General features: G+C 42.7%; 1 protein-coding gene across 3 annotated transcripts in view; it reads right to left on the bottom strand.

Annotated features, from left to right (window-relative positions):
* Positions 1–22,623, bottom strand: part of CNTN1 (contactin 1) — a 760,044-nt gene that overhangs the window by 35,903 nt on the left and 701,518 nt on the right. For all 3 annotated transcript variants that reach the window (XM_070755541.1, XM_070755542.1, XM_070755543.1), the window contains one exon: positions 20,036–20,106. In XM_070755541.1, coding sequence (XP_070611642.1) covers positions 20,036–20,106 — 71 coding nt within the window. The remainder of the gene's footprint in view (positions 1–20,035; positions 20,107–22,623) is intronic.

The following is a 22,623-nucleotide window of genomic DNA, read 5'->3' as shown; positions in this document are numbered from 1 at the left end:
ATGGGTGATCCAGATGTATGATTCTGCTCCTCTTCATTGTTTTCTTGCCTGAGAACCTGGTATGGGTTCTTAAACTATATAGGTACTGACAGCCTCCTACCCCTCCTCCTTGTCTGAGACACATGTTTCCATTCCATTGCTTCTACTGGTATGCTAGGATTTTCTTTCTCTTCATGAAACAGAAGGGGCTCTTCTATTTGGGCCTCTGCATTCCTAATGAGTTTCAAAGTGGACACTCTCTCTTCGAGACTTCACACCTTTTCCTCCAACAGGGACACAAGCTTGCATAAGATATACACATGTGGATTTTAGTCACTAAAGGTTTTAGTGACTAAAGAATTGATGAAATAGAAGTTACAGAAAAAAATAGTTTTAAATTCTGCATTCCTTGTAATTGGTACTAAGAAATATATTAGTGGATATACAGCAGTGGAAAGAACTTTATAACCATTAATTTTATTTCTAAAACAAGATTGCCAATGAAAGATTGCTTACATGAAAGAGCTTTCATAGAATCCCAAAGAAGTCAAATAACTATTTTTATAGTTATAAAAACATTTCCAAAATTTTCTTTTAAATATATTTCAACAGTAAAAATATATTTCAACAATAAAAATATATTTCAACAGTAAACTTTTACATACTGGTATTTATTTCTGAAATATTTTAAATATTTTTATTATAATGTGTTAATTTTAATACTATGTTTTGGTACTAGAATGTAAACGTGGGATAGACACTATTACTATCCTCGGAGAGGGGCGGCATACAAATCTAAATAATAAATAAATAAATAAATAAATACTACCAGATGGAATTGTAACTGGCTGACAAACTGTATTCACTAGTGCTTAATCTACATGGAAGGAAGGAAGGAAGCAGTGGGGTACCAAAAGGTTCCATCTTAGATCTTGACAGATTTGAACAATGGGCCTTAGTAAAAAAAAAATAATGTGGAGAAAAGGAAGGTTTTACACCGGGGCAGATTAGGCAAAACCTGGTTCAAAAAAAGTAAATGTGAGAGGGACCTTGGAGTCCTAGTGGAAAATCATTTAAACATGAGTTAGTGTTGGCAGTACCCCAAAAAATCCTTGGTTGTGTAAGCAGAGGCATAGAATCTAAATCATATGAAGTATTACTATTACTTTATAAAGTCTTAGAAAGGCCACACCTGGAATAGTGCATCCCGTGCATCACTACATTACAAAAAATATGTTGAGATTTTGGAAACAGTGTAAAGAAGAGCAACTAAAACATATCAAGAATGATTGCAGGAGGAGAGAGGCATGGTGCTCTGCAGGGGAACTCCAAATCCCTGTCATTTGGGGGACCTGGTTCTATCGGACCCAGGACAGAAACGCATACCCCACAGAGCCAATTTAGAGCCCTCGACCAGTGGCAGCAAAAATTGGTTCAAAAAGCTAGCTGTGACAGCTACAAAACGCATGGATTGTTTGTCTTTGAACTTGGAAGTCATCTGGGAAGAGAATTTAAAGAAATGTGCAGGAGAGACGAAGAAGGAGATCAAGAAGTAAAAGCTGATAAGTGATCTGGCCGAAATAATCACTAGCAAAGTATTTTAATAGTTTAAAGGGGAAAAGAAAGAGACCAGAAATCAAGGAGCAGCTAACGTAGGAAATGGAGACTATAGAGTAGAAATTTAAAATGAATGGAAACTAAATGCCAAGGATTGTGAACTTTTGCTTTAACAGACCTGGTAGAGATATAAGTAAAAGTTAAGATAAATAAATTGAGGAGAATTTTTTGGAGAGTTGGACTTATTTTTTAAGGGGAAAATGGAAAAGACAAAATTGGAAGACTGAACATCAAGACATATAAGGAGGAAGAAGAAAAGATGATTGGAACTGAAATGAAACTCAATGACTCTGTTAATGAATACTTTGAACAACATTATGAATACTAATATGACTGTTATCTTGAAAACTATGACTACATTGAGAATAGTAATAAGAAAAAAGAAGAAGACATTAAAAATGTAAATAAAGCTTCCCTTATCCAGGATCTCCTCCTGGAGAAGGAGGCTGACCTGGCATGTGTGACTGAGACCTGCCTGGGCTCAGAGGGAGGGGTTCCTCTCTCTGAAATGTGTCCAGCCGGATTTCAGGTGTGGCACCAGCCGCAACCCCAGGGAAGGGGGGGGAGGAGTGGCTATCATAGCCAAGAAAACCAACGGCCTACACGGACTTGCTGCTCCTGAGATATCAGGTTGTGAGTCTCTTTTTGTGAAGTTGGATCTAGGGGTACAGGTGGGCTTGTTACTCACGTACCTGCCTCTCAGCTATGTGTCAACAGCCCTGCTTGCGCTGCTCAAGGAGGTAGCCGGGTTGGTGGTGGAGTTCCCCAGACTTGGCGAGTGTGTTGGCACAGGAGTTCATGGCCACCATGGCAACCATAGACCTGACCCAAGTAGTTCAGAGTCCGACTCACAAGTGGGGCATGCTCCCAATATGGCATTCCACTCAGAGCAGTTGAGTGATGATCTGAAATGAAGGTGCTTAGATACCTTGCCTTTGTCATGGTCAAATCATTTCCTGCTACAGCTGGATTTTAAGGCGGCAATCCTTCCCCGCAGGGAGGCAGAACCAATTAGCAGGTTCCACCCCAGATGCCTGATGGACCCAGAGGGTTTTCAGAAGGCACTTGGGGTTCTGCCGGATTCGCTTGTACACGGTTCGGCAGAGTCGCATGCTGCTGCCTGGAATACAGCTGCAGCAGAGGTTCTTGACCGAATTGTGCCTTTGCGACCTCTCTGTAGCAGCAGACCCTGGAGAGCTCCTTGGTTTACTGAGGAACTCTGGGGGATGAAATGCCACAAGAGATGTCTAGAGAAGCACTGGAGGAAAAGTAAATCCGAATCTGACCGAACACTTGTAAAAGCTCATATGGAGATTTACAAATTGGCGATCAGGATGACAAGATGTGTGTATAATGTCACCCTGATTGCATCTGCGGAATCCCTCCCAGCTGCCCTTTTTAGGGTGACTCATTCCCTCCTTAACCAGGGGGCAGTTGACGAACCCTTGCAGGGTAGTGCTGACGACTTTAATACATTGTTTGCAGATAAAATCACTCAGATCCAGATGGACCTCGATTCTAATTGGAATGCACTGTCAGCTGACAACGAGTTAGTCAAGGTGATAAGGGCCCATCTTAGTCCACCTATCTGGGAGGAGTTTGACCTGGTGACACCTGATGAAGTGGGCAAGGCCATTGGAGCTGTGAGTTCTGCCACCTGTTTACTGGACCCATGTCCCTCCTGGTTGGTTTCGGCCAACAGGGAGGTGACACAAAGCTGGGTCCTGGAGATTACCAATGCTTCATTGAGGGGGGATCCTTCCTGGCTCCTTACAAGGAGGCACTCATGTGCCTCCTCCTCTAGAAGCCTTCCCTGAGCCCAGCTGTTTTTAGTAACTATCATGCAGTCTGCAACCTTCCCTTTATGGGGAAGGTTGTTGAGAATGTGGTGTTACTCCAGCTCCAGTGGTCCTTGGATGAAGCCGTTTATGTATGCCCTCAGCAGTCAGGATTCAGGCCTGGCTATAGCATGGAAACTGCTTTGGTCGTGCCGATGGATTATCTCTGGCAGGCCTGAGATAGGGGTTTATCCTCTATCCTGATGCTCCTTGACCTCTCAGCAGCTTTCGATACCATTGACCATGATATCCTTCTGTGCCTACTGTAGGGGTTGGGAGTGGGAGGCACCGTTTTACTGTGGCTCTCCTCCTAACTCTCTGGTTGGTCATAGTTGGTGTTGGTGGGGGCTCAGAGGCTGGTTCTTAGGTCTCTCCCTTGTCGAGTCCCTCAGGGGTTGGTCCTCTCCCCCCCTGCTGTTCAATATCTACATGAAACTGCTGGGCAAGATCATCCATGGGCACGGGGTGAACTGTCATCAGTATGCTGATGACACTCAAGTTATATATCTCCACCCCTTGTCCAATCAATGAAGCAGTGAAAGTAATGTGCCGGTGTCTGGAGGCTGTTAGGGTCTGGATGGATGCCAACAGGCTCAAGCTCAATCCCGACAAGACAGAGTGGCTGTGGGTTTTCCTGCCAAAGACACTTCCATCTGTCTGTCCATCACCCTGGGGAGGGATCTTTTGACCCCCTCAGAGAGGGTCCACAAATTGAGCGTCCTCCTTGATCCACAGTTGACTTTAGACCATGATCTCTTGGCTTTGGCAAGCAGGGTGTTTGCCCAGGTTCACCGGGTCTCTGCTCCCTCGGTCACCTTGAGATTCGACTACTGCAATGCTCTCTACGTGGGGCTACCTTTGAAAAGTGTTCAGAAACTACAAATTGTGCAGAATGCAGTCGTGCGAGCTGTCAGGGCCTGCCAAGGTATGCCCACACTTCTCCAGCACTCTGCGGACTGCCCTGGCTGCCAATTGGTTTCCAGACCCAATTCAAAGTATTGGTTATGACTTATAAAGTCCTACATGGCATAGGACCAGATTACTTGCAGGACCGCCTTCTGCCGCATGAATCCCAGCCTCCGGTTAGGTCCCACAGTGTTGGTCTTCTCTAGGTCCCATCAACTGGACCATGTTATTTGGTGGCACCTAGAGGAAGAGCCTTCTCTGTAGGGGCTCCTGCCCTTGGGAATCAACTTCCCCCAGAGATTCGCACTGCCCCAACCCTCCTTGCCTTCTGTAAAAACTTAAATACCTTGCCTTTCATAAGAATCTGAAAACGCACTTATTCCATCAGGCTTGGGGCCACTAGATCCCAGCCTCTGCCCAGTGAATGTGTAGGATGTGATAATATGCATATGAATGTTTGATTTTTAAATGTTCAGTTTTTTAAGATAATTTTTAAATTAATTATTTCTATGAATTGGATTAGAAGTGTTTTGTATATTGTATTTTTTATTGAAATGTAAGCCGCCCCGAGTCCATGGAGAGGGGCGGCATATAAGTCCAATAAATAAATAAATAAGTTAGCTCCACACAAAATATTTGTTTAAAGGTAAAAGTGAATGTTTACTATGTGAAATTATAAATAATTAACTGATTTAAAATACTATAACAAAGATAACAACATAATAATAGAATGAATGCTGATATTAATTACCTGACTTATATAATTAGTAAATTTTGTATTATTATTATTATTATTATTATTATTATTATTATTATTATTATTATTATTATTTTCACTTTTTATTAAAATAAATTTTATTTATAAACAAACACATACAACAAGAAAAACAAAACATTAAAAAATTGGACAATTTGTGACGTGACCTGCATTACAATTCTAACAGTGTTTCTTTCACATTAACGCAAGTCATATTTATATTATACACCAAATCCTAGCAATGATCTTAATCAGGTATACCTTTTTTTAAAATTCCCTTTTACATCCAAAACTCTGGCCTTTACTTTCCAAGTTTCTTGTTACTTATTAGCTCTCTCTTTTTTTCTCTTTTCCCAATCCAATTATAAAATTTATCCCAGCAGTTAATAAATTCTTCCTTGTGTCTATTTTTTATTTTTTTAGTAAGATTGTCTTTTTCCGCACATGATATTATTTTTTCAATAGTATCTTCTTCCATGGGTATGATTTCATTTTTCCAGTTTTGTGCGATCACTATCCTTGCAGCTGTTATGTTGTGGTAAATTAAATACAATTGATCTTTATCAAAGTGTTTGCGGGCTATACCTAGTAAAAATAATTCAGGCTTCTTTTCTACTTTTCTCTCTAATTTGTCTTCTAACCATAGCTGAATTGTTCCCCAATATCTCTTAATTTTTTCACAGCTCCACCACATGTGATAATATGATCCGAATTCCTTTTTACACCTCCAACATCTAGGTGAATGTTTTTTTAATCTATTTTTGCTAATTTTGTGGGAGTCATATGCCATGTGTAATACATCTTGTACCAATTTTCTTTATGTGCCATAGCTAATGTTAACTTTTTATTTCTACTCCACATCTGTTGCCATTCATTTAAATTAATTGAATATCCAAAATCCAGTGCCCATTTAATCATATTTTCTTTCATTTCCATTTTAAAATTTAGTATATAACAATAGAGTTTTTTAATCAGTTACTCTTCTGGGCCTAGTAGTATTTTATCTAGTGCTACTTTCATTTCAATATTCCCCCACTCTCCTATCTTTGTCTAATCTTGATTTTATCCGTAAGTATTCCCACCATTACAGGTTAACTTCCTCTTCTTTTAATTCAAGCCAAGAAGACCTTGTGAGTTGTGAGTCCCTTCTTATGAGGTTGGACTTAGGGGTACAGATGGACTTGTTGCTCACGTACCTGCCTCTCAGCTGCATGTCAACAGCCCTGCCTGCGCTGCTCGAGGAGGTAGCCGGGTTGGTGGTGGAGTCCCCAAGACTTATTGTCTTGGGGGATTTTAACCTGCCGTCACTCGGTGAACCCTCAGGGTTGGCGCAGGAGTTCATGGCCACCATGGCAACCATGGACCTGACCCAAGTAGTTTAGGGCCCAACCCATGAGAGGAGACACACTCTCGACATGGTTTTCCTCTCGGGACAGTTGAGTAATGATCTGATATTAAGGGACTTGGAAACGTTGCCATTGTCATGGTGAGATCATTTTCTACTGCGGCTTGATTTTAAGGCTCCAAACCTTCCCCGCAGGGAGACGGAACCGATTAGGAGGTTCCGCCCCAGACGCCTGATGGATCCAGAAGGTTTTCAAAGGGCACTTTGGGTTTTGCCGGATTCACTTGTCCACAGTTTGGTGGAGTCGCTTGCTGCAGCCTGGAATATGGCTGTGACGGAGGCTCTAGACCGAATTGCGCCTTTGCAACTTCTCTCTGGCAACAGACCCTGGAGGTCTCCTTGGTTTACTGAGAAGCTCCAGGGAATGAAACGCCAAAAGAGAACTCTAGAGAATAGCTGGAGGAAGACCAGATCCGAATCTGACTGAACACTTGTAAAAGTTCATATTGAGATTTACAAAGTGGCAATCAGGTCGAGAAGGTGTGCATACAATGTCGGCCTGATTGCATCTGCGGAATCTCGCCCGGCCGCCCTGTTTAGAGTGACTTGCTCCCTTCTTAATCAGGGGGGAGTTGGGGAACCCTTGCAGGGTAGTGCCGAGGCTTTTAATAAATTTTTCGCAGACAAAATTGCTAAGATCCAGACTGACCTTAACTCCAATTGGAGTACAGAGTCGACTGACAACGAGTCAGTCGAGGTGACAGGGGCCCATCTTAATCCATTTGTTTGGAGCAAGTTTGACCTGGTGATATTTGATGAAGTGGACAAGGCCATTGGAGCTGTGAGTTCCACTACCTGCTTGTTGGACCCGTGTACCTCCTGGCTGGTCTCAGACAGCAAGGAGGTGACATGGAGCTGGGTCCAGGAGATTACCAATGCTTCTCTGAGGGAGGGGTCCTTTCCGGCTCTGTACAAGGAGGCACTTGTGCGCCCTCTCCTCAAGAAGCCTTCCCTGGACCCAACCATATTTAATAACTATCGTCCTGTCTCCAACCTTCCTTTTATGGGGAAGGTTGTTGAGAAGGTGGTGTCGCTCCAACTCCAGTAGTCCTTGGAAGAAGCCGATTATCTAAACCCTCGACAGTCAGGATTCAGACCTGGCTACAACATGGAAACTGCTTTGGTCACGCTGATGGATGATCTCTGGTGGGCCCGGGACAGGGGTTTAACCTCTGTCCTGGTGCTTCTTGACCTCTCAGTGGCTTTCGATACCATCGATCATGGTATCCTTCTGCGCCGATTGGAGGGGTTGGGAGTGGGAGACACCGCTTTACGGTGGTTCTCCTCCTACCTCTCTGGTCAGTCTCAGTCGGTGTTAGTGGGGGGGCAGAGGTAATCTCCTAGGTCCCTACCTTGTGGGGTTCCTCAGGACTTGGTTCTCTCCCCTCTGCTGTTTAATATATACATGAAACCTCTGGGTGAGATCATTCAAGGGCATGGGGTGAGTTACCATCAGTACGCTGAAGACACCCAGCTGTACATCTCCACCCCATGTTCACTCAGCAAAGCAGTGGGAGTGATGAGCCAGTGTCTGGAAGCTGTCAGGATCTGGATGGGTGCCAACAGGCTCAGACTCAATCCAGACAAGACGGAGTGGCTGTGGGTACTGCCTTCCAAGGACACATCCACGTGTCCGTCCATCACCCGGGGGGGGGGGAATTATTGACTCCCTCAGAGAGGGTTCACAACTTGGGCGTCCTCCTCGATCCACAGCTAACTTTAGAACACCATCTTTCAGCTGTGGCGAGGGGGGCGTTTGCCCGGGTTCGCCTGGTGCACCAGTTGCGGCCCTATTTGGACAGGGAGTCTTTGCTCACGGTCACTCATGCCCTTATCACCTCGAGGTTCAACTACTGCAATGCTCTCTACATGGGGCTACCTTTGAAGAGTGTTCGGAAACTTCAACTGTCTTGGGCCTTCCAAGAAATGCCCACATCTCACCATCACTCCGCGGACTGCATTGGCTACCGATCAGTTTCCGGGCACAATTCAAAGTATTGGTTATGACCTATAAAGCCCTACATGGAAGAGGACCAGATTATCTCTGAGACCACCTTCTGCCGCACGAATCCCAGCGATCGGTGAGGTCCCACAGAGTTGACCTCCTTAGGGTCCCGTCGACCAAACAATGTCGATTGGTGGGACCTAGGGGTAGAGCCTTCTGTGTGGGAGCCCTCTGGAATCAACTCCCCCCAGAGATTCACACTGCCCCCTCCCTCCTTGCCTTCCGAAAGAGCTTAAAAACTCATCTTTGCCGCCAGGCTTGGAACTTTTAGATCTTCCCCTGACCACTGAATGCCTTAAGTATGATTGCTGAATGTTTGGTTAATAAGTTAATTTTTTGGTTAATCTTTTCTTTTAATTGGATTACATTATTGTTCTGTTTTTTATATATGCTGTGAGCTGCCCTGAGTCCTCGGAGAGGGGCAGCATACAAATCCAATATAATAAATACAATAAATAAAATAAATCCTCAATAAAACAGCACTACCAGACACCACAACAAAACAGGACTCCACAAACAACCCCAGCCAAAGGGGGGAAAAAAGAGTGCTTATAATAGGGGACTCAATTCTCAGGGGAACTGAACCTGTCATCTGCGGACCGAACAATCAATCCAGAGAGGCATGCTGCCTCCCTGGAGCCAAACTTTCTGACATAATAGAAAAAGTAACCAAGATAATAAAACCCACCAACTACTACCCACTATTAGTATTCCATGTGGGAACAAATGATAGAGGAAAAGACCTAAAAACAATGAGGGACTATGACCAACTGTGCAACAAAATCAAAGATATAGGTGTACAGGTAGTTTTTTCATCCATACTACTACGAGAGGATGGCACCCCGCAAGAGAATAAAAAATTCTGTAATTGAACCACTGGCTAAAAGGTTGATAGAAACATAGAAACATAGAAGACTGATGGCAGAAAAAGACCTCATGGTCCATCTACTCTGCCCTTATACTATTTCCTGTGTTTTATCTTAGGATGGATATATGTTTATCCCAGGCATGTTTAAATTCAGTTACTGTGGATTTACCAACCACGTCTGCTGGAAGTTTGTTCCAAGGATCTACTACTCTTTCAGTGAAATAATATTTCCTCACGTTGCTTTTGATCTTTCCCCCAACTAACTTCAGATTGTGTCCCCTTGTTCTTGTGTTCACTTTCCTATTAAAAACACTTCCCTCCTGAACCTTATTTAACCCTTTAAGATATTTAAATGTTTCGATCATGTCCCCCCTTTTCCTTCTGTCCTCCAGACTATACAGATTGAGTTCATTAAGTCTTTCCTGATACATTTTATGCTTAAGACCTTCCACCATTCTTGTAGCCCGTCTTTGGACCCGTTCAATTTTGTCAATATCTTTTTGTAGGTGAGGTCTCCAGAACTGAACACAGTATTCCAAATGTGGTCTCACCAGCGCTCTATACAAGGGGATCACAATCTCCCTCTTCCTGCTTGTTATACCTCTAGCTATGCAGCCAATCCTTCTCTTCTGAAGTTTTTGCTAACACAGAACTGCCAATGCAATACTCAGATTGAGGATTCCTTTTCCCCAAGTGCATTATTTTACATTTGGAAACATTAAACTGAAGTTTCCATTGCTTTGACCATTTATCTAGTAAAGCTAAATCATTTACCATATTACAGACCCCTCCAGGAATATCAACTCTATTGCACACTTTAGAGTCATCGGCAAATAGGCAAACCTTCCCTACCAAACCTTCCCCTATGTCACTCACAAACATATTAAAAAGAATAGGACCCAGAACAGACCCTTGTGGCACACCGCTTGTAATCTGTCTCTGCTCAGAATACTCGCCATTAACAATAACTCTCTGATGTCTATGCTTCAGCCAGATTGAAATCCACTGAACTATCCAGGGATTAAGTCCAATCTTTACTAATTTATCTATTTATCTTATTTACTATTTACCATATCAAAGGCTTTGCTGAAGTCCCAGATAGGCAATATCCACCGCACCACCTTGATCCAACACCTTTGTGACATATTCAAAGAAATCAATGAGATTAGTCTGACATGATTTGCCTTCAGTAAAGCCATGCTGATTTGGGTCCAATAAGTTATTGTTTTTTAGGTGCTGATTTATCCTCTTTTTGAGTAGAGTCTCCATCATTTTAACTATAACTGATGTCAAGCTAACTGGCCTGTAGTTACCAGCTTCTTCTCTACTGCCCTTCTTGTGGATAGGCACAACACTGGCCATTCTCCAATCCTCAGGAACATCTCCTGTTAACAGGGATTGGTTAAACAAATCAGTCAGGGGGGTAGCAATGACAGATCTGAGTTCTTTAAGAACTCTGGGGTGGATGCCATCTGGACCCATTGCCTTATTTATCTTTAATCGTTCAAGTTCTTCTAAGACATCGGCTTCTAAGATCACTGGAGCTGAATCCGTACAGCTGGAAGCAATGCTATATCCCTCTATAGTATTATTTTGTAAGGTGTCTTTTGAGAAAACTGAACAGAAGTAGCTATTGAAATGGACAGCGATCTCCTTATTCCCATCAATGCATGTATTATTCCCGGTACTAAGCTTTGTGATGCTGCAGTTTTTCTTCTTCCTATCACTAATATATCTGAAGAAGGTTTTATCCCCCTTCTTTACAGATTTGGCAATTTCTTCCTCTTTTGAGGCTTTAGCAGCATGTATTATCTGTTTCGCCTCCTTCTGTCTCATTTTATACACCTCTCTTTCAGCTATACTTCCAGACTCTTTATACCTCCTATAGGCAGCCTTTTTTTCATTGACTATAGCCCTTACATCATTGCTAAACCATAGCGGTTTCTTCTTCCTTTTACCTTTAGTTATTTGCCTTACATACAGTCCTGTGGCTTTTAAGATGGCCTTTTTTAATACAGCCCACTGGGTGCTTGCTCCTGCCATTTTATCCCTCCCCTTTAATTCATTATTTAAATATTCCCCCATTGCATTAAAATTTGTTTTTCTGAAATCCAATACTTTGATTGCAGTATAGGATTGCTCACAATCAGTTTTTACATCAAACCACAAACATAGATGGTCACTGCAACCTAAATTTTCTCCCACCTTGACCTCTGAAACCCAATTCCCATTTGTAAAAACTAAATCTAGAATCTTCTCCTCTCTAGTTGGTGTCTTAACCAGCTGTGCCAGAGCTGCTCCTGTAAAGGCCTCTACTATATTCTTACTTTTGCATGTAAGGGCACTGGGGATATTCCAGTCAACATCAGGCATGTTGAAATCACCCATAACCACAATATTTCCCTTTACTGCCATTTGGGTAATTTCATCCACCATCTTGTTGTCATATTCCTCAGATTGCCCTGGAGGCCTATAGATCACCCCAATTCTAATGACAGAACCGTCTTTATTTTGCATGCAAATCCAGAGACTCTCCAGATCTTTACACGTATTTTGAATTAGTGTTGTTTTTAGACTTTCTTTAACATAAATGGCTACTCCACCTCCCTTTCTCTCTATTCTATCCTTCCTATACAGTGTATATCCTGGTATGGATATTTCCCATTCATTAGAATCCTTAAACCATGTCTCAGTTATGGCAACCAGATCCAAATTATCTCTAGATATTATGGCCATTAACTCACAGAGCTTGTTGCTCAAGCTTCGAGCATTCGTGCACATTACCCGAAGAACATTATTTTCATTATTACTTTGCCCCTTATCATCAACAACTACATCTATTCTATTTACAGCTCCCTTTTCATAAGCTTCCAGAAACTGATTTATCCTCATTGGTCGGGGACAGAAATCATCCACATCAGTTACATCTCTGTCCCCTTTACCTAGTTTAAATGCCTGTCCAAAAAAGTTCTGAATTCCTCACCGAGCACCTGGGTACCTCTGTATGATGGATGCAAACCATCCCTCTTAAACAACTCCCTATTAGACCACCTACTGACATCATGACTTACATAGCCAAAACCTTCAGCTTTACACCACTGCCTTAACCACACATTAAACTCTCTGATACAAGTTGTTTTATCCTCCTGGCCACAAACCGGTAACACCTCTGAGAAAGTCACTGAATCAGTTATTTTACCCAGCTCCACTTTACTTTCTCCTATAGTCATTTCAATTATAAGAAATCTACCTTCTTCGTCACTGTATATTAGTTTGGGATTTATCCTTTTTTAATGGAGGATGAACTGACAAAACATAAACCCAGCTCTGGACATTGTAAGAGATGGTGGTGGTCATTTTTGATGTGTGTTTCTTGCAGGCAGGTAATGACTGGGTTATGTTTAATGAGTTTGTAATATATTTTTTAAGTTAATTTCTTTGTTTGAATTTATCTTGGCTTGGTTTCTTCTAGTTTCCTCTCTTTGCTTTAGATCTTGTTGTAGCGCCTTGTCTTCCATCATCCTCTAGTCTAGTTGTTTGATCTCTTGAGTCTGGCCCATCTTTGTTTGAGATGGGTGTTCTTCTGAGCTTGCTCCTTCTTTCTCCACTCCCTCTTTCGGGTCTAGTTCTATCTCTTTGATGTGGAGATTAAATAATTCTCTATCCTCCTCTATGGAGTTAATCCTATGGTTTTTTTTCCAGAAAGTGATGAGAAGTCCTTCTGGTATTTGTAGCTGCCATAGCATAATGTTAGGATAGGATTTGATATCTGGACTTCTGACATAAATGCCTCATACACTCCGACTTCATTAACCAGAACAGGACTGTACATAAAGGTCACATAGTGAGTCTGCATTTCTGGTGAAATCTGCTTAGGAAGTGACTGGCCATAAAACGGTTCAAAGCAACTCTCCTCAAATAACAAGAATGTAAACAGGATGAAGGCTGTGATAAAAGACCTTGCTTTGTGGTAAACAGGAGATATCTGGGTTAAACAACAAAAGGTCCCAGGAAATTGGCCATGAGAGACATTTGCTCAGTAGAAACTAGTTACGTGCCATATGTAGATAGGAAGGACTCGGAAGTTGTGTCATATCTTAGAGTTACGTTATTGGATGTTTGTATATCACTTGACATGTACGTATAATCATTCTCAATTTGCATATTCCCCCAATAAAAGGACGTGCACAGCTCAATACTGTGTCATTTCACCCGGAGAGAAATGTGTCCAAGTTTTCTTTCTAGGATTCGCATTCGTGAGTGACCCCCCATGGCTGGGGTTGCTCTAAGTCCCTCTGAAGACATCGTTCCCCTCAGGGACTTTGCAGCATCCTCAGGTATTAACCATCTGAATAGTATTCTATGCTTGTTTAATCTGGCTGTTAGAAGTTGGTAAGACTTATGCATCAGGATATTTGTTTGAGGATGATTATTTCTTTCTCTATATATGTCACCGTATTCTCCCTTGCCAGATTGTAAACCTCATACCTCACTATTTTCTTTGTGAAGTGCACATGTACCTCTCTCGCATGTTTGTGTTTACGGGCATAGCTCATTGAAACCCAATTTCATTAATTTAACTCAAAGCTCTCTGGGGGGTTGAGTTTGTTATGCCTGCAATAATCACTGCCATGATTTCAAGGAGGTTTTCATCCTTAATTTCTGGAACATTTTGGAAGTGTAAAAAGAACACTGATTTTTCTAATTCTAGGTTAATAATAGCTTCTTTAAGATCTCTGCTAATATTTGTGGTTCTGTTTTCTGTTGTGTTGAATCTCACTTCCATTGTATCAGTCTTCTCTCCTGTTTCCTTAATTTTTTGTTTGTTTTTGGTTAGTGTACCTTGAATTAACTCAATTGTGTCATCTAATCTGCCTACTCTTTCATCAGTTCTTTTAATGTCTTCCTTCAATTCCCCCAGATTGCCTCTCATCACTTCGTAATTTCTATCAATTGATTGTTTCATTTTCACCATCATATCTTGTAGTAATGCTAATGTAATCTGGGGCGGTTGTGTGTGCTATCTCCATCACACGTTGACTTGATGGTGTCACTGGTGAAGGGATGGTTGGAGGGTTTTTTGGTTACTTTCATTAGGGTACTTTGGGTAAAGGTTGACATTTTATAAACTTTCCAAAGGGTACACCAATTGACCATAAATATCTTAATTTTTAATTACTAATATAGTCTATTTCTTATAAAGTGTATCTAGTTTGTACCAGATTGTTTTTTTCCTCCTAAAAAGAAGAGTAAGATGGATATAGAGCTACCCTACCACAATCTTCCCAAATTATAATATGCTTTTTAAAAAAATATGTTAATTTCTAATCCAAACAATCTTCTAAATTCGTAAATGGGTAAAGACAAGGACTAAATCAATTAAGACTATAAATCATTAAACATTGCAGGTATCTTAAGACTTAATATTACTTGGTAGTGCTTGGTTAATATTTAATATTTGTAATGAAGTATATATCTTAGAAAGTAATCAATAGAAATCATTCAATAATAAATCAATCAGAATATAATTTCCTTATAATAGCTATAAATAAAGTCAGTTCTTATCAAACATAAGGGCAAGAGAAGAATATAAATATAGATATAAATACATCTTCCTCTATAAATTGTATAGTTCACAGAGTCCAGGTATTAAATAATAATCAATGTTCAGAATCATTCAGTATTATTATTTTGTAACAAAGGTTTAGAATAGGAGCTGTTTACTTGATACAAAGTTACCTTTCAGATTAGAGAATCACTCTACTTTTCTTGGGTAGAAGAAGAAGTAAAGAAAAGAAAGTAGTGGAGAGGGTTCTAATTTACGATCCTGTATTGTTCAGTTTTCAGTTTTCCCAGTTCAAGTTCCTTAGAGTATTTTAGTAGAAAAAGTTGGAAAATAGCAAGGATAATCCACTGATTAAGTAAAGTTCAAACAGAGTAAAGTTCAAATAGAGTGAGGTTCAAATAAAATAAGAAATGCCTTTAGAGTTGCCTTCAGATTTGCTGATTCACATCATCCTTTAATCTCTCTCCCTCACAGGCAAAATCAAGTCCTCAAAACCAAGTCCTTCTTTAAAGCATCCAACACCTCACTTTCCACTGTCTCACTCACTCTAACTGACCTAGACAGAAAGAATGTTCATCAAGAGAAATTGTAATGTGACCATACTATTTACCATATTTTTCAGAATATATGTTCTGCCGGGCTCTCTGGTAGGAGCCTCCCAAAAATTCAAGGGTACAAATTTCAGAGACACACACGTTTGAATATTCAAAACAATGTTCTTTATCACAAAATTCAAAATAAACTAAGCACTCTTTTTGTATTGCAAAGAGCACTCATCCCAAAACAACCGGGTAGTCTGTACAATTTCCCTTAAGCAGTCATTAAATACTTAGCCAGCAGCTGTGAAGAAACTTCACACCCCTTCTTCTTCCAACAAAGTGAGACACACACACACACACGTTGCTCTGCTTTGGTTTCAAAGGCGTGAAAAATCAACAAACAAAGTCCAGAAAATAGCAACACAGGATTCCTGAAGAACTGCGATCAGATACTCTTTCACAACGGGCAAACCCACACGCTGCTATTTATAGCAGCAGCCCTAATTACTGGAGCCCCACCCAACCACAGGTGGCCTCATTTTCTCTTGTAATAATCCTTCAGTTGGGATAGCGATTGTGCACTGTAATGGCGTTCAGGCGCTGGTAATCACAACACAGACTTAAGTCCCCAGTCTTTTTTTTCACAAACAAGACGGGCGCCAACAGTGGGGAGGTCGATGGCCTGATGAACACTTTGACCAGATTTTTATCTATGAACTCCTTGAGGGCCACCAGTTAAGGTTCTGATATAGAGTACAAACGACCAGCCGGCAACTTGGCATCGGGTAACAAGTCTATGGCAAAATCATAAGGGTGATGCGGCGGCATGCGGTCCACCTGTTTTTCATTAAAGACATCCGCAAACTCAGCGACGCCCTCTGGTAACACTGCTGCGGGTATAACGGGCCCTTGCGCGGCACACACGTGATGATGGTGGTCTACACATTGCAAACTGGGAAATGTGACGATGTTCTGCGACCACACCACCTTAGGATCATGTGCCTGTAACCATGACAACCCCAAGGCAAGAGGGAAATGGAGGCCCTGCGTGACATAAAATTGTAATGCCTCCACATGAGTCCCTATGCTGATCTGCACCGGCAAGGTCTGAAAATGGATGGGCCCAGACAACAACACCCGCCCATCAATGGTTTCTACAGTCAACGGAGGGGTAACGAATGTCTCTGTGCAAACTCCTCATCCAGGAAATTCATGGTGGCTCCCGAATCCACGAGGGCAAGAGCAGAAATCGATTGAGTACGCCAATCCACCAGGACCTTGACATTAATCATGAGGTGACGATACGTTCCGGGGTCGTTAGCCAAATAATCCTTAACCAATGAAATGCCAGCCTGATCTAGCATTACCACCAAGTCGGGCCGCCCTCGTTTCCCGACTGCACCTCCAGCAGGGAAACCAGGGGCATGGGGACAGCCATCGAGGAATCCGGAACCATGGTGGGAACATGAGTTGACGACTCTGGGAGCTGTCCTGCAAGAGTCGGCGTGGCAACAGGAGGACTGGGAGCAGTCAACACCGCGGCAGCAACCGTGCTCCTTCATTTGCAGGGACAGGCATTTGCGAAATGACCTGCCCCCCACAATAAAAGCACCAGCCTTGCGCATGTCGCTGCGCTCTGTCCTCCGGAGACAAATGGGGTCGCACGAAGTTCACGTCCATAGGCTCCCCGGCAGGGGCATGATCCGCTAGACGAGGAGGCAGGGCAGGCAGGAAGCGACGGGTTACAGGAACCAGGGTCGGCATGGGCATAGCAGACACCCCCCACCATGGAGCAGGCACTGGCGTGATGCCCAAAATGCGGGGGGAGGACCGCCCAGCCCGGCGCAGCTCTCGCACCAGCAGCCAAGCCTCAATGGCCAAACAATGCTGCTCCAGCTCATCCAGGGTGCCCGGCAGAGCCTCATGCACCAGCTCATCAAGCACAGTCTCTGACAAGCCATCTTGAAACACCTCCATCAAGGCGGTCTCATTCCACTGCACCTGTCCACTGAGGCTACGAAAGTCACTTAAATATTCCACCAATGGGCGCGAACGTTGTTTCAGCTGTTTCAACACTCATGGCCGTCTGCTCCCACACCAGATCCGAAAACTGCCGGCGCAACTGGGCACAAAAGGCGGTGTAATCCTACAGTATTGGATCATCTCTGTCCAGCAATGGAGACACCCAGGAAGCAGCGAGGCGGCCAACAAACTGCAGAGGAACGCCACCTTCTCTGCATTTCTTGGAAAATGGGGCAGTTGTGCATTAATAAACAACTGCACCTGACTGAGGAAAGCTGCAAACATGCGTCTGTCACCCCAGAATTTTTCAGGCAGAGCCACAAAGCATTTCCTCCTTGGTAGGGACTATGGGGCAGGAGCTGCTGGCTGTACTGGTGGAATGACAGGCTGCTGAGACAATGTATCCACCTGGCTCTGTAATTGCAGCACAATCTGCGTCAACCCTTGGATTTCCAACTTCAGAGCATCAAAGACTGCTTGGATTTCTGCCATACCAGCAGCCATGATCAGATAAATGCCAGAAAAAAGAGAAGCAAACAATCCAAAACATTTCATTCTGGAACAGTGTGTGTCTGGGGTGAAAGAGTATACTGTTCTGCCGGGCTCTCTGGTAGGAGCCTCCCGAAAATTCAAGGGTACAAATTTCAGACACACATGTTTGTTCTTTATCACAAAATTCAAAATAAACTAAGCAAAACAACCGGGTAGTCTGTACAATTTCCCTTAAGCAGTCATTAAGTACTTAGCTAGCAGCTGTGAAGAAACTTCCCACCCCTTCTTCTTCCAACGAAATGAGACACAGACACACATATTGCTCTGCTGTGGTTTCAAAGGCGTGAAAAATCAACAAACAAAGTCCAGAAAACAGCAACACACAATTCCTGAAGCACTGCGATCAGATACTCTTTCACAATGGGCAAACCCACACGCTGCTATTTATAGCAGCAGCCCTAATTACTGGAGCCCCACCCAACCACAGGTGGCCTCATTTTCTCTTGTAATAATCCTTCAGTTGTTGTCTCCTATGCATCACTCTACGCATGCGTGGATGTGTCATTAATTCCTGTTCAGAATCCAAGGATGATACAGATGATTGATCTCCTCCTGGGCTGTCTGCCAAACTCCCCTCTTCCCTGTCACTCATGCTTCATCGGCAAAGTCCATCGGGAGCAAAAACAGGCCTGCGGCATGTGGATGTCTCCCCCACATCCACCTGCATATTCCTTGGAGCAGGAGCTGGGCCAGAGCTAACCACAACAGTATAAAACACATTGAAGTATAAGATGCATCTTAGTTTTGGGGGAGGAAAACAAGGAAAAAGGCCTCTACCTCCCAGCAATTTGCTAAACAGCAAACAGCACAGATGTTATACACTGTTTGCTGTGTATTTCTGTGCATGTGTGCCTGACCCATATAAATAGCAAAGAATTGGAGAAATGTACATTATGACAGTATATTAATCCCAGATGGTTTTCTTAAATGTAATCACACTAACACCTCCCAATTATTTAAATAGATCTACTCTAAACATGATTAAGTGAGGGTTTAGCTCAGCTGCCTTATCTTAATAATAAAACAGGACACTGTTACTTAAAAGTCTCTGCTATTTAAAATAAGATACAATAGCTCTGGGCCTCTTCAGATCAAGCATTTAAAAAGCTTCTTCATTTTGTTAAGTTAATAATACAGCAGTCTTTAAAAAAAGTCTAATAAATTTGAATATTCCATAGGCATTTATAGTTATTGACTTATCTCTGTGCAGCAAAAACAAACAGCCAGTTTCAGCACAGTCTGATCCCTCCAGCAATTTACCTCCGTGCAGCTTTTGTTTTACTTTCCTTTTAGTAGGTGGGTTTGCTGGCAACTTCAATCAATCAACTAAGTGTTGGGAAGCAGATAGCTTGTGCTAAGCAGGCTCTTCTGCTGTTTGCTGCGAGGAGGTAAATTGCTGGCAAGCAGAGATCAAAAAGTGGGGGTGGATGGGTGGGGCTACAGTCAGCATATAAGATGCACCCAAGTTTTCACCCTCTTTTTGGGGATAAAAGGTGTGTCTTATACTCCAAAAATATGATAGCAATCAATATTGTAGCTGGTCTGCATTATATTGTGTGCATTCATCTATCAAGTAATCTGTTTGCTAAACATTTGTGTACATTTTATTTAATGTTCTGGCCTAAGAAAAAGTGTCCAATATTTGTTCAATATATAATATCATCATCACTTTTGCTAATTTTATTTCATTTAGCCTTTAAGACCACTTTGAAAAGGAATTTTGAATCTTTAAAAATGTAAGTATGGACACAAAAATTCATCACATATGTTCACAAATTATTTAGTAATATTTTTAATAACCTCATTCTATAGTGATCTATACATATATAGCAGAAAACACATTTATTTCAGTGGAAGAATGTAACTTCTTTTTATTTATTCATTCATTTATTTAATGCCTACATTGACCATCTCACCTAAGTGACTCTGGACAGTTTAACATTCTTCTACAATATAGATATATATACTGGATAATACCTACCACCCATGTTATTGTCAGTTCTCTATTGCTTCCACCTCCTCCTCCAACCTCAGAAGGGGCCACATTTGGAGCTGAATAATAGAAAATAATGATAATAAAGATCCATGTTTACTCTGCTTCCATGAAATAAAAACATAATTTAATTTCTCCATGCATTTGAAATTATAAGTCTTGCACCATTTTAGGCCTTAAATAATGAAATATAGACTGCTACCAGCATAAATTGAGTTATTGAATAGTTTCTCTTTGGAGACCATGGTATAAGCAGATACTAGAAGGATATATTGTTCTTAGCTCAAGAGTTTATACAATGAATAATATTTTGGAATCAGAGAATATGCATGCTTATATCTTATATATTGCTTACAGTGGCCTTGCCCTCAAAGTAATATCTTCCTGAAGGGATAAAGTAGAACTAACATCATTTTCAATTGGTGCCTAATGAGAAATTTAGCTTTACCCGTCTGGAAACAGAGTTGGAGAAACCTGATCCACAAAATAGTTTGCATTATATTTGCCATTGAGAAATAATATTTATTTATTTAACTTATTGTATAACTGCTCATTTTAAAACCAATTAAGGACAGACTGCATTCAATAAAACAAAATGCAGTCATAAACAGTAAAAGTTAAAAAAATTGATTAGAAAACTAAGAAAAGATATGGGTTAGAAACTCTCAAAAATGTTTATAATTAATTGTTCAAAATAATATAAGCAATAGATTGCTAAAAAAATTATTTATGATTATTGTAATATACATAATAAAGATTGAAAGCTGAACTGGCTAGGCCTATTTCCTCTAATGCACTCATCTTCTAATCATGAAGACTTTATAATTCAACACATCTGGAGAGTATCAGGACAGGAAATGCTACATTTAAACACTAGATTCTACATATGATCGCCACAGTCCCAACAGAGGGGGATTACCCCGCAGCTCTGGTAAAGAACAACCGAGACCCAGCGATGGCAGGCTCTCGGCCATAGCAGCGCGCACACGCAGAAGGAAGGAGAAACATTTTAAAAAGAAGTCAACCAGAGAAGATCAACAGAGAAGAAGAAAAGGTAAAAGGAAAATGGAAAAGCATAGAATTCAGATTGCACAACATTAATTTTATAAGGAAAGACTTTGAAATAAGGTGAACATAGAGAAGTTTAAAAGAATTTAAAGCCAGCAGGAGTGGAAAATTACTAACAGGAACTTGATTACTCGTGATCACACTGTAAGAACAAAGGAACAAAGGAGTTGCGTAAACTGCATTAATATTTTTTTCTTTTAAAATCTTTTTTGGTAATCCTAACCCTGGAAAGAACTAAGAATTAGAAATATACTTCAGTTGAGACTCAGGGGTTTAGGATTTGTACTTGTATGATTTTTTATAAACCAAAGCAAAAGGAAACTGTATTGGCTATTCATTTGCTCTCTCGGGACCAGTAAGGTGCGCAGCGCGCTATAGCGCAGGCAAATCTTAACGACAGCCCAGAATTTTCCAAGCTGGTGCAGAGTGGGTTTCTCCCCGACTGACAGCTGATCCGCCCCTCCCAAGCTGTCGGTGGGGGAGAAAGCCCCGGCTTCCTGGGCTCTGCCATCGGCCGCGCCCACCTCCTCCCACACCCTTCCGCTTCCACTCGGCATCAGAGGAGGTGTTCGCCTCCTCCCCAGCCGCCACGCAGGGAGCTGCCCCCTGGAGCCGGGAGTGACGGGCCTGGAATGGGCCTACTCCGCCCTGAACTCCGCCTCCTCCCCCGCCGCCGTGCTGGCCAGCAAAGCGTCAAGGCTTCTGAGGTGAGCTGCACAGGGGCGGCGGGAGGCAAAGCCAAGGGGAGGGCACGCCGACCAGCAAAACCGGCTTTCCAGGAAAGCAGCCCGATTTTCAAATGCGCTGATTTCCTGCACCTCTTTCTTGGGCAGGAGGGGGGAGAAGGTGGCCGCATCGCCCCCCTGCCCAGGAAAGAGGTGCAGGAAAGCAGCATGTTTGAAAAGCGCGCTGCTTTCCCAGAAAGCCGGCTTTGCTGGCCAGCACAGGGCTTGAGCCCTGTGCCGGTCAGCAAAGCTGGCTGCCCACCGCCAGCCCAATGTCCGTACATGCTGGGGGGGAAATCTGCCGGCCCTGCCGCCAACCCGATGTCCGTACGTGCGGGGGGGCATGAATCCGCCAGCCTGATGTCCGTCCATGCGGGGGGGTGAATCCGCCAGCCACGTCGCCACCCTGATGTCCGTCCGTGCGGGGGCAGCTCTTTCTTTCTCTCCCTCCTTCATTCGCTCTTTCTCATTGAGCTGGCGGCGTGGCCGCCTCCCCCCCTGCCCAGGAAAGAGGTGCAGGAAAGCAGCATGTTTGAAAAGCGGGCTGCTTTCCCGGGAAGCTGGGTTTGCTGCTGGCACAGGGCTTGAGCCCTGCGCTGGTCAGGAAAGCCGGCTGCCCGCCGCCAGCCCAATGTCCGTATGTGTGTGGGGGAATCCGCCGGCCCTGCCGCCAGCCCGATGTCCGTACGTGTGGGGGGGCATGAATCCGCCAGCCATACCGCAAGCCCAATGTCCGTTTGTGTGTGTGTGGAGAATCCGCCAGCCTGATGTCAGTTCATGTGG

The sequence above is a fragment of the Erythrolamprus reginae genome, chromosome 6 (genome assembly GCF_031021105.1).
Source record: "Erythrolamprus reginae isolate rEryReg1 chromosome 6, rEryReg1.hap1, whole genome shotgun sequence".
In the NCBI taxonomy this organism is placed as follows: domain Eukaryota; kingdom Metazoa; phylum Chordata; class Lepidosauria; order Squamata; family Dipsadidae; genus Erythrolamprus; species Erythrolamprus reginae.
Note: the sequence above shows the minus strand (reverse complement) of the source record. Positions and strands in the feature narration are given on the sequence as shown.